This window comes from Emydura macquarii, unplaced genomic scaffold (genome assembly GCF_026122565.2).
Source record: "Emydura macquarii macquarii isolate MOO-44397 ecotype Brisbane River unplaced genomic scaffold, CSIRO-AGI_Emac_v2 contig_312, whole genome shotgun sequence".
Taxonomy (NCBI): domain Eukaryota; kingdom Metazoa; phylum Chordata; order Testudines; family Chelidae; genus Emydura; species Emydura macquarii.
The window spans coordinates 9,097,914-9,112,861 of NW_027130449.1; the positions used below are offsets into that span (position 1 = coordinate 9,097,914).

A 14,948-nucleotide genomic window follows, 5' to 3' on the forward strand; every position below is an offset into this window, starting at 1 on the left:
CCTGAATTTTAAAAAATACTCGTCCTAATTATGAAACCAATAGGCATATTTATAAGTAATTCCATAACATAGCTGGCTTGGATTATATGAATTAGAAGTTATTAGTTATCAAACAGCATAACAGCAGTGTAACTACACTGTGTTGTAAAATTTATCTCATGTTTTTCTAGCTGAATGGAGATGTGAAAGGAGGGAGGAAGATATAAAAATTCAGACTGGCAAAAACGAGTGTCTTTTTTTCCCACCCCCCTTTAGAATCTCTCTCTCTCTTCCATCTGCTCCCTCTTCACACCCTCGATGTATTTGTTTTTCACTCTGCCCACTCTCTGCTCATCTCTCCCTGGATTTTCATCACTTTCACAATCTCTGTTCTTTTTTTTTTTTTTTCCCACCAGAAAATCTCTCCTAAACATAATGAAACCCCAATTATGTTTGCTTTGGAGCCAACCTTCCAAACTTATGACATTCAAGTGGGTTACAAATTAGGCAAAACAAACTTGCTCAGACCCATTCCCTATCACTGAAAATCTGGGATTCTTCTCTTACAAATGGCATTGAGCTGTCAGCTGTGATTGCCATCGCCATCTGAGGGATTTAAACGCACTGCTTTCATTAACCTGAAGGTGGAACTGTATGTCTAAGTCCCTTTGAAAATTTCAGCCTTCATTCCAAGCATCAGTGGGTCAAGTTTGCTAGACATCAGACCTTGAACTTTTTTAGGAGCTAAACACAGGCCCTTTGATCCAGCAGAGTTTTGTCAGCATTAGTCGAGGACTGTATATAAACTAACTGCAGATCTCAGACCAGTATACATTTTCAATCCTTGACATTTCAGGTTTCCAGCAGTGAGTGAAAATTCTCTCTTGTTCAAAAGATTTCAGGAGCAAAGGAGACAGTTTTATTTGTAAAATGATAATGCAATAATCTCCATGCAGCCAAGTCCCCCTGGTAACACAATGAGCGCTTCTATCCCTTTATACCTATGCACTGCAGTGGCACACAGACATACGCGGCAGATTGTGCAGGGCCATTGAATTTATCCTATGCATAAAAGCTGCAATCCATAATTCAGAAGCAAGGGAAAGGAAATCAGACTACTGTCTTTTTACACTGATGGCATTTCCATCAGTCCAGCCAGACAGGTCTCTTTTGCTGTTGTTACTCTGGCTTATCTGCAATGCCAAAAGCATGGGGATCTCAATCCTTACTGAGAATTTAAATGCCTAGTTTCACAGGTTTATAACTTCAAGGTGGGGGAGATGTAGGCTTTTAATTACAGTCAGATACTAAAATCACAGACGGACGGGAACAAGGCCAGCATATATTATAGTTTCCCATTGATATTAATGACTTACACAGCTCTATGTGAGAGAAAAGAGCAGACTCCCAGCTCTTTATGGGCCCATTCACCCCTTTTAAAATGCTGGGAAGTTAAGCCTTCACATTAGCAAATTGTCCTAACTACAATCACTGGTGCCAATTACAGCCACTGGTATAGCTGCTGCAGTGCAAATGTTTAGTGTAGATAGGGAAAGCTGCGATTTGCACTAGCCCTGCTTGAAACCAGGCTAGGCTGCCCCAGTGAAAATTGTGGCTTATAATGGTTTACCCCATCTACACCACTAAGGGTTTGTTATCCGGGCATGAAATCTTGGCCCCAGTGGCAAAACTCCGATTGACTTCAACAGGGTCAGGATTTCAGAAAACGTAGCTCTAAGTGATTTGCACAAGGTTTTACAATAACTCAGATCTAGAAACCAAGTCGCCTGATGCCCAGTCCTACACTCTAACCACTAGGCCATTCTGCCGGTCTCTACCCCACAGTGTTTACAAGCTACCTATATACACTTTGCAAAGAATATGGGCGATACAAGAGCAAAGCGGCAGCAGCATATTCTGTAATTAACTTTCAGACAGGATCATCTTGTGCTCTATTGCAAACTTTAAAGACACGAAAGAGCAATTTTTACCTCTCAGGCTACAGCCATTGGCCGGGTCAATTTCTCTCCCATCTATTTTGAATATCCAGCGTCCAGGGACATTTACATTGGTTGTATCTTCTATATTGATTATCTCTGGGGTTCTGGAACCAGGAATGCTAAAATAATTGGTGCTGTTTCCACCATTGAATCCTGCCTGAAATAGAGAAAGAGCAAAATTCACCTGAAAACACAGAGACCATCCTTCCCTTAAATCTGTTTTGTCTCACATTTCATTTCCTGCCATCACTGGTGTTAATAATCCTGCTCTGACTGTAATTTTTGCAGTTGATTATCTTGTGTTCACCTCCCCTCTCAATTATGATCAGGTAAGATCCTGATGGCAGCTACAGAACTGTGTACATAGCAAAGTCACATTGGGAAAGTGTTTAATTGGAGCTGATTGAATTTTTTTTTTAACCTAAATCTTTTTTTTTTCCTTCTTCTTCTTCTCATTACTTTAAATACCAAAAAAGGCTTTCTGGCCAAAAGGAAATATTTTGTTTGCAGTTGTTTTATTTGTTTTTGACAAACAAACAAAAATTATTTTTTGTTTTGCTTTTCAAAAACAAACATTTTCGGTCAGAATCCTGTTGTTTACAGGGGTTTCAATTAAAAAAAAAAAAAAAAAAAAAAAAGCAAAACTTTCCTTTTGTTTTTGAATTTCAGTGAGAAGCTAAACAATTTTTTGGAAGGAAGGCAGGAGAAAAAAGGAAAAGGAAAACAAGCATGGTGGATGGATGGAGATGGATGGATGAGGGTTTTTTTTTTTTAAATAAAAAATGGTGCTTTTTCAGGCAGCTCTTAATTTCATGTATTTTTAGCTACCTTTACAATGTTAGCGGTTTGTCTTTTATGAAAAGGAGAAAAGCGCACAGTTTCCTTCTGCTCTTCATTTCATCTCCCTCCTTTTTCCCATTCAGTCGGAAAAGAAGAAAGACAACCAGCACCACATGACCAGCCAGGTCTCCTCCATTCACCAGCAAGTGCCCTATGGACAAAATGGTCTACAGACTCCAGATGGGTCATCTTTGGAGAGTGCACCTGAGACCTCTGAATCTAAAAGCATGAACCTCGACTGTTTAAGCCAAACAACCTGATCCAGCCACTAGAGGATGACAAATACCACATTGTGTTAAGGTGGGTCACGTCTTCACTAGATCATATTTCTCTGCTGACATGGTCAGAACAAGGATAGTTTGGAGGTTAGAGCATAAACAAAGATGGCCATGCAGATGCACAGTAAGGGCCTTACCTGGGCCATCACTCCACCGAGTCCGGTTAAAGGATCTCCCCCACTTGCTGTTCCAGTGGTCCAGGTGATTTCTTCATAATTAAACATGGCAAACGTGGACACACCATCTGAGATCAGGAGAGCTTGGAAGGTGTTTACCTGTTTAAAACAGAGACAGACATATTCACAAAGTGAGATCGTCCCTTTTGCATCCTTTGTACCATTTTTCTGTGCTGCCTTCTTCTGCATCAATTCCATATGAAATGCAATAGGGAAGATTCATAATCAAACAGCAAAAGCTCAGCATGTTATAGGATGCCATCTAACAGCTGATTCAATCACCACTAACTACATCCTTAGCTTTCCAGAGCATATTTCCATCAGACACACCATGGAAGATAGATTAAATCTGTGATCTATTTTAACACCGATAGATGGCAGCATAAGAATAGGCACTGAGAAAGCAATCAGCTGGACTTGGAGTGCTACAACCTGTTATCTTAGCGTTATTCTATCTCAGCTTTATTCATCACAGTGTTATCTTACTAGGTTACCTTCCCTATTCAGATGTTATAATAATATTAACAATGGCTTCTATGACAGTCAAGAGTGTATTGTACCCAAGGAAATCTTGCTTTCCCAAGCTGCAGGAATCCCAGACCAATCTGCAAACATTTATTGACAACATTCACATTGGATTTTTTTAAAATGACTCTCCAATTTTCCGTGATAAATATTTCAGATAAATTCATTCAGCAACAAGCCAGCGCCCCATGCTAAGAGGAGATCTTTAGAAGATGACAAAGTAATACATAAAAATAAGTTCTGGACCATGGAATCCTATAGCACTGTCCAGAAAGCCCTATTTTACCTGGATCCACATGAACTAACTCTGCCTCCCTGGAAATCCAGTGGCAGGATCTAACCCAAGAGCATACTGGCAAATTCCACTTGAAGTAATTCATTCTTACCTATCTAAATTCTGCCTGCATTTCCAATGGGATATGGCATCCTTCACTTCCAATCCTAAACCATTCTGCTCTGGTTACTATATGCTGTTTAACAGTCATGCTTTCCTTCCAAGAGTTGGCTGAATTTCATCGGTGGGTGAAATCAAACACATACGTTCCCTTACTTATTTTACAGGGATATCGTGAGTCTAATTAGTCAAGGTCTGGAAAATGGTTTGAGATCTTGGCATGAAATGTTGCTAGAGAAGTGCAGTGTATTATCATGTACCGTTAAAAAGTCCAGATGACTTATGAAAACATACTGAGTCATCCAGAACCAGAGCGCCACTGAAATCTAGGGTAGCTATGCCAATTTACACTAGCGGAGGATCTGGCCCACTGTAAAATGAACAATGTCAAAGTGATTTTGGTTTTGTATAAACTTCTTATGCCAGTTCACGTTGTTTTTGTTTAAAGTGAATCCATTGTTTTGACCATCATTTTAAAAAAAGCCAGAGGCCCAAATTAATTCCTGGTTTATTATTTGTATGGTGGTAACTTCTAGCAGCCCCAGACATGGACCCCACTGTACAAAGAACACAACGAGGGTCCCTGCCCCAAAGAGTTTACAATCTACCTATAAGACAAGAGGCAACAGATGGTCGCAGACAGACCGATTGGGGAGTAACAAAGCAACAGTGAGGTAGGGTTGGGCAGCATGATCAGCTGTGGTATTAGCACACCAGTTGCCTAAGTACTGTCACGAGTTTTGTAGGCCTCAAAGTAAAGGAGAGTTTGAAGGAGGATAATGAGGTAGCTTTAATAATGGGGAACTCCTCCCAGGTGTGAGAAGCAGCATGGGAGAAAGCATGAAAATTTAACAAGCAGATGATGGAAGCTGGCCTCACCGGCCAATCAGAGGCAGGAGTCGACATTTCGCTAGTAAATGAGAGAGGACAGGTCGGGTGGGGATCAGCCGGGAACGGCCCTGAAGATGAAGACAAGCGGCTTGTGTTTCATGTGATGGAGAAGGTGAAGCCACTGTCTTTAACGGAGTTAGACCAGGGATAAACTGGGCCCAATAAATCTGAAAACCCACACCAGAGTGGGAAAGAAATACTTTTCTAACTTAAACTGACATTTTTACTGATTTTTTTTTTTTTTAAGATACTGACAGTCAATTTTTTTTAACCCAGCCAATATATTTCCTGGTCTTTGCCAACTCAATTTCCAACACTGAAAGGTATGAAACTTAAAAGGCATAAAATCTGTAGCCTGCAGTGCTTTTAAGAATGCAGAACATGACGGAGAAAATACCTTCCCCCTCAGAATGTGATTTCCACTAAGTGCAGCCAGCTCCATAAAGATGATATTCACCCCAGTGAAGAAGGCTTAAGGCACGATCCAAAGCCCACTGTAGTCAATGAAAAGATCCCGTTGACATCAGCGGTATTAGATTGGGCCCTAAAGATATAGCACTGCCTTAAAAGGGCTTACGTAAAAATAGCACCTTTTTACCCAACCAATTTACTCTCACTGGCTCCAATCCGGCTTCCAGTGAAGTCAATGATTCGTGGCAGGTCGTTGTCATGCTGTATTTGACACTGGGGAGGTCTCTGCTGGAGTGCTGGGTGTCACACTTTAAGACAGACATGTATAAATTGGGGGGAACCCAGGGGAGAGCAACACAAATGATAAAAAGGGTTAGAAAACCTGACCTCTGAGGAATGATTAAGAAAGCTGGGCGTATTTAGTCTTAAGAAGAGAAGACAGAGGGGGGAACCTTATAACCGTCTTCAAATATCACAAGGCCTGCTCTAAAGGGAGATTGATTGTTCTCCATGTCTGCTGAAAGTAGGACAAGATGTAATCAGCATAATCTGTAGCAAGGGAGATTTAGGCTAGATATCGGGGTGGGGGGAGGAAATCTACCTGTAAGGATAGTTAAGCACTGGCCCAGGTTACCTAGGAAGGCTGTGAAATCCCAGTCAGTGGAGGTTTTTAAGAACAGATTAGACAAACATTTGTCGGGGGTGACCTAGGTTTACTTGGTCCTGCCTCAGGGCAGAAGGGCTGAACCAGATGATCTCTCTGGGGTCTGTTCAAGTGCTACCTTTCCCTGGTTCAGGATTGGCTCCCTGTGAGAATTCAGAGCCAGATCTGCTGGCTTTAGAGACGAAAAGGAAGCTCCGACCTTGACAGTTGCTCAGTGAGGGTGAAGGGTGCACCTGCCTGGAGCGCCACTGATGTCACTCGGGCAGAGCAGGACAGCAGGAGTCCACCCGGGCAGAGCAGCTTGCAGGATTACAGCCTGAAGGCTTTACTGTCTTTTGCTCCTATGAACCCTGCCAAGCCAACACAGCTAAGAGAGTGTGAGCTGGGTCCCATTCATTTCAGATGTTCTACACAGACGAGGAAGGCTGGTCCTGCGGTAATAGGGTGACCAGATGGCCCGATTTTATAGGGAAAGTCCCGATATCTGGGGCTTCATCTTATGCAGGCGCCCATGACCACCCCACCACCACCCCGTCCCGATTTTTCACACTTGCTAGCTGGTCACCCTATGTGGTAAAGGCACTGGGCTTTGACTCAGAAGATCTGGATTCAATTCTTAGCTGTGCCACAGACTCCCTGTGTGACCTTGAGCACATCACTGCAGAACTTTCCACTTCTGCAAAGGGGAGGAGGAGGGGGGAATAACAATCCTTCCTTTCTGCCACCCCTCGTCTGTGCTGTCTTTATAGATTGCACACTCTGATGCAGAGGCTGATTCTTACGACGTGTACGTACAGCACTTAGCCCGTGGGGCCCTGATCTTGGCCGAAGCCTCCAGGCACTGCCATGCTATTACTAAAATAATCCAACTACGTTCCAGTCAGTTAAACTTGTGCAAACCCACCAAAGATGAGGGCACACAGGTGACATAGAGGGTCCAATCTGAAATGATTGTACCAAGACAGAAAGTTCCCCATCTGAATCTCAGAACCCAAGGTGAGTTTGCAGCATAAGCTGGTAAGAGAAGCATCTTGTCAACTGAACACATTTGATCCAGAATCACAAGAATCACGGAACTTCATATAAAACTGGGTGAAAAACTAATTTTTCAGCTCACTGGCAATGCTGAACACCATCCCCCCCTCCCGAACACACAATTTTTTATTTCAGTTCAATCTGAAACCATGCTTTTTCAAAAACGTTCATGAATCGAAAAGTTGAAAAAAAAATCACCTTTGGCTCGAACAAAACATTGCATTGAAAGGGAACAAAAGTTTTTGTTCTGATTGCAAGATTTTTTTTAACTTTATTTATTTTAAATAAACGGAATGAAATTTCAAAGCAAAACATCATTTTGAACCAAAAAAACCCAAAAGGTTTCATTTAGAAAACGTTGAAATGAAACAATTCAATTTTGGGTAGCGGAAGTGGGGACAACAAGTGTTAACCAAAATAATTCAGCAAAATCAACATGAATTCACAAAGCGTTTCAGTGCCTCCAAATCTGCATTTTTGACTGAAAAAGTTTCCAGCTGAAATTTTTGCCTGTCTCTGATTTTTGCCATTTTTACTGAGTCACTCTTCAAAGTGGGCATTAAAAAGTTTTGGGTGGGTTTTCTGCATCGGGGTGAATTTCACCTTCAAAAGCTGCATATTCTATTTTACATGTAAATCTAAAGCATTCTCTGATGTTGTACAGGAAGGCTGCTATCTACCAAAATAAATGTTATTGTGTGCAATTTTTCTACCAGTACAGGGACCTCAGTACTGCTTCTGCCTCAAAACACTTTGGGACTGTGTGCCAATGAGATTGGAAAAATGCATTACATTTCAAACCACCCTAACAAATAGAAAGAAACAGGGCTCTTTGTCATAGCTGACTTCTTCTGAGATCAGACTTTTTTGTGTTTATGGAATTACAGAGCAGCTAATTCAGCCAAATCACTGGCAAGGCTTTATGACCAATTATGATCAATTTTTTGCTGCGCTGATCGTCATTGTGATAACGCTGTAAGTAATCTTTTTGATTTCTTATTTTTATTTAAGCAGCTATTTGGGATTTCAAAGCACCTGTTCAACTCGTATTCCTGAAACATCCAGACTGCCCACTCAGATTAACACGGCACAGAAATAAATCCAGCTAGGGCCACCATAAAAGTCCATAAAGTTCTAAAATGAGTTAGGCTGTTCGTTCCAAAAAAAAAACCCTCACCATTTTCTGTTCCCAATATCAGGTTTTTAAGAGAACAGATTTCAGCCAAAGGTTAATTTATTACAGCTTCCCGGACATGAGAGTTTTCTTAAGAAGCAGCTTCACTTCTTGAGCCCGTTAGGGAGAACAGAATTTGCTTTGCCTAATTTTGAAGCCATTGTGACCTTGGAAGTTTGAATTGAACTGAACAATTATTGGGCTCACATTTAACTCAGAGTGGCCATGGGTGGGGGAGGAGCAGAGAAAGGGTGAGAGAGATTACAAAATCCAGTGGGCGAAAAAATAGGATAGACGATGGAGCAGTGAGTGGGAGAAAAATTAGAACGAAAAGCTAAAGTCCCCCATCCTTCCTGCCCTCACAAGCCATTTGTTTCTTTCACTCACCTGTTGTACTTTGTCTTTTGCCTACCCTAGAGGATCCACAGTGCTAGGTACTTCACAGTCACTGCGTAAAAGATAGTCCCTACCCAAAAGAATTTACAACCTTATACCCTGATCCTGAAATGCCCTCCATGCATACAGATTTCTCCTCCCACTCAGAGGGCCCCACAAAAGTCAAAGGGGATCCACCAATGCAGATGACAACTTAGAATTAGAATACAAGGTTTTAAATTCTTTGGGGCAGGGTTTATACTAAATGCCTGTACAGCGCCTGACACCACAGGGCCCTTAGACACTACTGTAATACAAACACTCACATTCAAGATGCTGCACAGGACTCTCTTTTGTGTGAGGGCAGCTTTTGGGAGGTGGTTTTATACAGGGCACAGGCTGACTTACTGTTATATCCAGGATGCACACACAGAGAAGTGAGATACAAACAAGTACTACTTTATTTCTTAGACTCCAGAACCTTAACACACGAGAACCCCAAACCAGCAAGAGACAAAGCAGGCTGCTCACTTAAACAAAGATCCACAATTCATCCCACCTTGCTCTAGGTTGCCTGCCTGCTGACTGACTCTGACCACAGGCTTCCCTACCGAGCCCCCTAGCCTGCAAGCAGGATCAGGAAACCCCTCACAAATTAAAATGACATCCAAGAATTCCGATACAGTTTCCAAATATCCCCCACCTACAACTAGAAAGACTCGTCTTTAAACTGAATCATACTTTGGAAAAAATAAAGACCAGGAGATTAGAGGTTTGCAACCTTTGAGAATTTCACACAACCTCAAAGGGAATACAGTTCTCTGGTCCCTATTTAAAGAGGAAGCCCTGAATTGGTGTTCAGTTAATAAATATTGGGCCTTTCTTTGTAAACTGTGGGGAATCCAACCTCTGAAGCCCCTTGTGAAGCAGATAAGCATGATCTCCATTTTAGTCCTACCTCACCTGTCTTCCCTTTAAATGAGGCCCTGTCTACAATTGGAGTGCTTTACCAGTGTAGGAGTGCCAGCAAAGCACACCTCACATGGACACACTGCATCAGCAAGATTTTGTACTGCAAGAGTAAAACCACCCCCGCCGGTAAAAGCACAGTATAACTGCTCCTCCACTAGTGCTTTTTGCAGTCACTGTTCTGTTGGTCAGGATCACACCCCTTCAAACCCCCAACCGACATCGCCATGCTGGCAGGAGTCTGTGGGTGTAGATCAGACCTCAGCCATTCCCACTACAGAAAACCAAACCCTTCCAATATCATCACCCAAGCAAAGAGATTGAAACATTTGCCCTTACTGGGGTGGTGCTGCTGCCTCCATAGAAGGTGACCTCCTCCCAGGTGACGATGAAGAGCCAGACGGCTGAGAAAGATGGCAGGTTTCTGAAGTACTTCCTGATGTCTTTGGAGACTTTCTTCAGCAGGGCAGGGTCCGTGCTCTCCCTGTAGTAGATTTCGCCTCGGATCCCATTGTGGACGTCTGCCCAAAATGGAGCAATAAAGGCCCGGCCATCTGCAAGGGGGAAAGGCTCTGGGGTGAACTGGCTGACCAGCACATTGAAAGAAATCACGCCATTGTTGTTGACCTAGAAAAAGAGGAGAACGTTTTGATTTAAGCCAAGCAAAGCCTTGGCTGCAAGCAGAGAATTGTCAGCTTAAAATTATACCTGTGCTGATGGCGGTTTGGGGGAAAGCTGGGTTATGCAATTATGTGATGTAAATATGCCTTTCCGTCTAGGCACTTGTACATCCCTCATCGCTCTAGTGAGCGAGGCCTGCACTGTGAAAGATTTTACACTAGGGCTAGGAAGACAGAGATCAGGAACTGCAGAGGGGCACAACCCCACACAGATCAAACTACGGAAGGTTACTCAGTCGCAACAGTTCTTTGAGAGGAGCCTCTGCGTATCCACTCTGTAGGAGAATCGTTTACCAGGGACATTTTGTGCCTGACATGACTGGCACCAGGTCACTGGGTGCGTTCAGGTTAATCAAGTCTTTAAGCAAGTAGTTCTGCAGAGTCAATAGAACTAGTCCCTCCGTACCGGACTCCCTTGACCCAAACAATTCCAGGGACCTCAATATCTGTCATGTTAGGCGCAAAGTCAGGCCCTCGGCACCACACTCAGTCAATTGGGGTGGATCCAGGAATGTTGGCATCCCGTATGCACCAGACAATTGTAGCGAGTGGTTCTACTACAAGTGGGAACAGGCAGAGGCCATTTGAAAGAAAAAGAGAGATGATTGTCCTGAGCTTCCGTGGAATGACTGTGTTTTGCACATGCCTAATCTATCTATGCACATGTAGCTGACATTGGGAGAGCATGGGTCTTTATCCCCCTTCCAAAGGCTGGTGCACCAAGGTCCCATGTTCAACTCCCACTGCTGGGCCAACCAGGGTTGGTTACACAAAGCTGGTCTCAGCCCAATGCCTGAATGCAAAATCCTTGGATCGGGACCAAACTTTGCTGACTCAGTCCCATTGGCAACACTCTTTGGAGGCTGCCCGTTCCTTAGGGCAGACTGGACGGTATCATTCTCCCCTGTGATGGCAAAGGAAAGCAGCAACAGTACAGAACTTTCTCAGGCATCCCCACGAGGAGGAAGGAACCCTTTTGCCCCCTGCAGTTCTGTATGTTCCTGTTTCTTGTCATGCAACTGGAATAATGCTCGTGGCGTCAAGGCCTTATCTTTGGTTTGGCATTTAATAGCCTGCAAAGGTAATTTATTGCCTTTTATATTCCTTCCCCATGAACATTAGCCCATTAAATACACCTTTGACTTTTTTAATCATAAAACCTATCAGTTCATGAAATCTAAGAACTTGTCAGGTAGGTACCAATCAATCTTCCACGTCTTCAACACCAGGAGACTGTGCTTCAAATGCAGTCGCTAATGAGGGGGAAACGAATAAAAGGAGCAGTGTCTGCGGCAAAGCTGCTCCTCCACTTACATAAATGCTCCTGTACGGGACTCCAAAGAAGATGAATGGGATGGACAACTTAATCTCAGAGGAGCTTCCATCATCCACTTTGGGGGTTTTTGTATCATTCTGCCAGAACGGATACAGAATCTCCATGGATTGAGCTGGAAGAGGACAGCATGGTTATTATAATGATATAAGGATGGGTCCTGTTCCCGCTGACTGCAGTGGTACAGGATCAGGCCTATAGCATCACACATCCCTGATGGTCTTTACATATTTTGCACTTCACCCACTACTGAAATGCAGCCACCTCTGGGGTGGAGAACGGCAACTGATTAATGACATGATCCAGCTCTATGCAAGAGTTTAGAACAGGGGGTGAAAAGAATAGACTCTACAACTGAAGCTGCAGGAGGGATTTTATATTGGTGGAATGTCACTACCCAAACTGGAATTTGGCCAGGCATAAGATTTGACGTCACTTCCCTTGTATAAAATGCAACAGGTTCCTTTCTGAGCTCAAATGGTGAAGGCCTCTGTTTTATCCAAACTCCAGCATCTTCAGCAGCACCATGGCTGGGGCATTAGTTCAGTACTATCTCAGACGGAAGAGCAGTGGAAAAAGGGAAGGATGGTCCAGTGGTTAGGGTGCTAGCCTTTGACTTGGGAGACCCAGGTCTAATACTCTGCTTCTCCCCAGTCTTCCTTTGTGACCTTGGGCAAGTCATTTAGCCTCTCCACGCCTCAGTTTCTCAAGTGTAAAATGGGGAAAATAGCATTGCTCTGCCTCCCAGGGGTGTGCAAGGATAAACACGTGAAAGACTGTAAGGCACTCTGATGTCACAGTAATAGGGGCCAGATAAACACCTTAGATGGAAAATGACATCTGCAGAATTAACACCCCTTTCCTGCAGCACTCCGCCTTTTTCTTCAAGCTCTTCCATTCACATACCAACCAGGCCCGGGTTTGCTTAGCTCATGAGATGATACTAGCGGAAAGCCTGAGATGCTTTTGCTAGGAGGTTTATCAAAAATTTCCTGTTGAAATTGGGTCTTTTACTAAATTAAACATTTCACAGCAAGTATCTTCTTTTCCCCTACATCTTTTCACAGAGAAATTAAAAAACCGCTTTCAGCCAAAGATTTATGGCAAAAAGTTGAAATTTTCCATTGAAATTTTTGACAAAAACTAAATGTGTTCAGTGAATCTTTCCACGGAGACTAAAACCCCATTTTCCACCAGCTCTCATTGCTAGGTATACAATAGCAGATTATGCCTCTATTGAAAGAGCTGTGCACCCACTACCAGGCCAATTGCAAACATCTGCTATAAAATAATTCTCCATTTATTTAGCTCTTTGAGGATATCTACCACAGAGGGAACACACTTTTCCTTAGATAGAAAAGAAATGCACTGTCCTCATTATATTTAATCAATGCTGACCTGAGGAACTAGACTCAAAACAATTCGATCTCTGTTTAACTTGATTCAGGACATTCTTTTATCTTCTAGGTCCTAACCTGCAATTTTAGAGGCTGTTAGCTGACTGGTGCTTGCTCTGAGCTTTGGTTTTAAAGATGCAGTGGGTTTTCTTCCTATTCCGCGAAGTGTCAACTGTTCGGTTGTTGTAACATTTAAGATGCCCTTCACTAGAATCTGCTTTATATTAGGGACAATGGGAAGTCAGCCCTTTTATGGAGGTTCTAATGTATACATCTTTCTAGCTCAAAAGAAAAATACCTGAACTGAAATGAAAAATGAGCTTTTTTTAAAGAGAGAGAGAGAGAGCGTATGTATATATATTAATTTGCATGCTGGAAAGAGTTTTAAGTGGTGTGTGACAGAGTCCTGAAGGCAAAACTACACTTATATACATATTTTGTAAAGGCTATAGCAAATATCTTGTTGCCAGGTAGTAAAATAAGTCATTTCACAGCTGTTATGTAACCAGCAGGCTATTACATCTGAGGTCACAGCTATAAAATATAGATTTTTTTTAAAAGCGTGATATTCAGCACAAGCTTTTAAGCAATCACTTTTTAAGCACTAACATTGGAGTATAACTCTGCATGTATAGCCTCTCCTATCCAAATATCCCAACAGACTTGGCCAGCAAATGAATCTAGCCTTAATGCTCTGAGCTGCAGACAGCTTATTATCCTCATTTTGCTGGTGGGGAAACTGACGCACAGTGATTAAGTTATTTGCCCATACCCACACTATGAAAGAGCAGGGATCAGTACCAAGATCTCAAGCCACATAGACCTAACCTTAACCACAAGACCAGGATATCTCCCTCAGAGAAATGAAAATATGTTATGTAATACGAATATTCTGAGTTACCAAAAAACCTCTACCCACGTTTGGCCCCATTCCACTGTTCTTGGCCCTCTTGAAATCAAGCTTAAATAAAAAAAACTCCCAAAACTTCCAAATCTTCTAGAGATTTCCTTGTGCCTTTTACAAAACCACACAAGAAAAATAGAAGGATGGAAATTTTGTACAGTGAATGATCTTCATAAATATTTCCTCCAGGCTATATAAACCGGGGGAGAATATCAATGGGGATACACCTAGATTTGGAATTTAGATGACTCCACAAATGAAGCTAGCATCTTACATAGGAGCTCTCACAGAAGTAAATTAGTTGTGTTATAGTGTGACACGTCTGCAGGCTCTTTCTACCCACCTGCCTTTCATTCTACGTAAATTGGTCTGGCCAGTGAACGATCCAAACTCTAGGAATGCTTTATGGTTCTACATTCATGACAATTGTGATATCATCCCAACCTCCTGACTCGTGTAGGAAGAGCTCAGTAAGATGTATAGACTCTTTAGTGTATTTGCTATTTTGGCTCCATAATTGAAATGGGAAGGGCAAGATGTAAATTGCCCTGGCTCCATTGATTTGAGTGGAACTACAAAAAATTGAGGATCTGTCCCATGCTGTAAATTAAGGTCAGCCTTGCAAAATTGACACGTATATTTACCAGGCAAGGCAAAAAATTCTACTTGTTTGCCCTTCAGTATTATGAATTAGAAATAAATTACCCTGCTATAAGGATCTCAGACAAGTGGCTGAGTGGAATTTTGCAAGGCTTTTTATGCTCATGAAGTCTGCATGTAGCAAATTTCTGAGGCCAGCGCTTTCCTATTGTAAATGTAGAGTATCAGTATCCGAGGACCAAGAGTCAGAAATACTAACCTTGCTGCCGTACTATCATGAACACAAAGGCCACCCAGGTTCTAATGAGTGACGGATAATTCAT

General features: G+C 42.5%; 1 protein-coding gene across 1 annotated transcript in view; it reads right to left on the minus strand.

Moving 5' to 3' along the window:
- TECTA (tectorin alpha) overlaps positions 1-14,948 on the minus strand; it is a 53,358-nt gene extending 38,410 nt beyond the window's left edge. Inside the window, 5 exon segments of the mRNA XM_067564768.1 lie at positions 1,971-2,136; positions 3,235-3,372; positions 10,051-10,338; positions 11,706-11,839; positions 14,885-14,948. Coding sequence (XP_067420869.1) covers positions 1,971-2,136; positions 3,235-3,372; positions 10,051-10,338; positions 11,706-11,839; positions 14,885-14,948 — 790 coding nt within the window.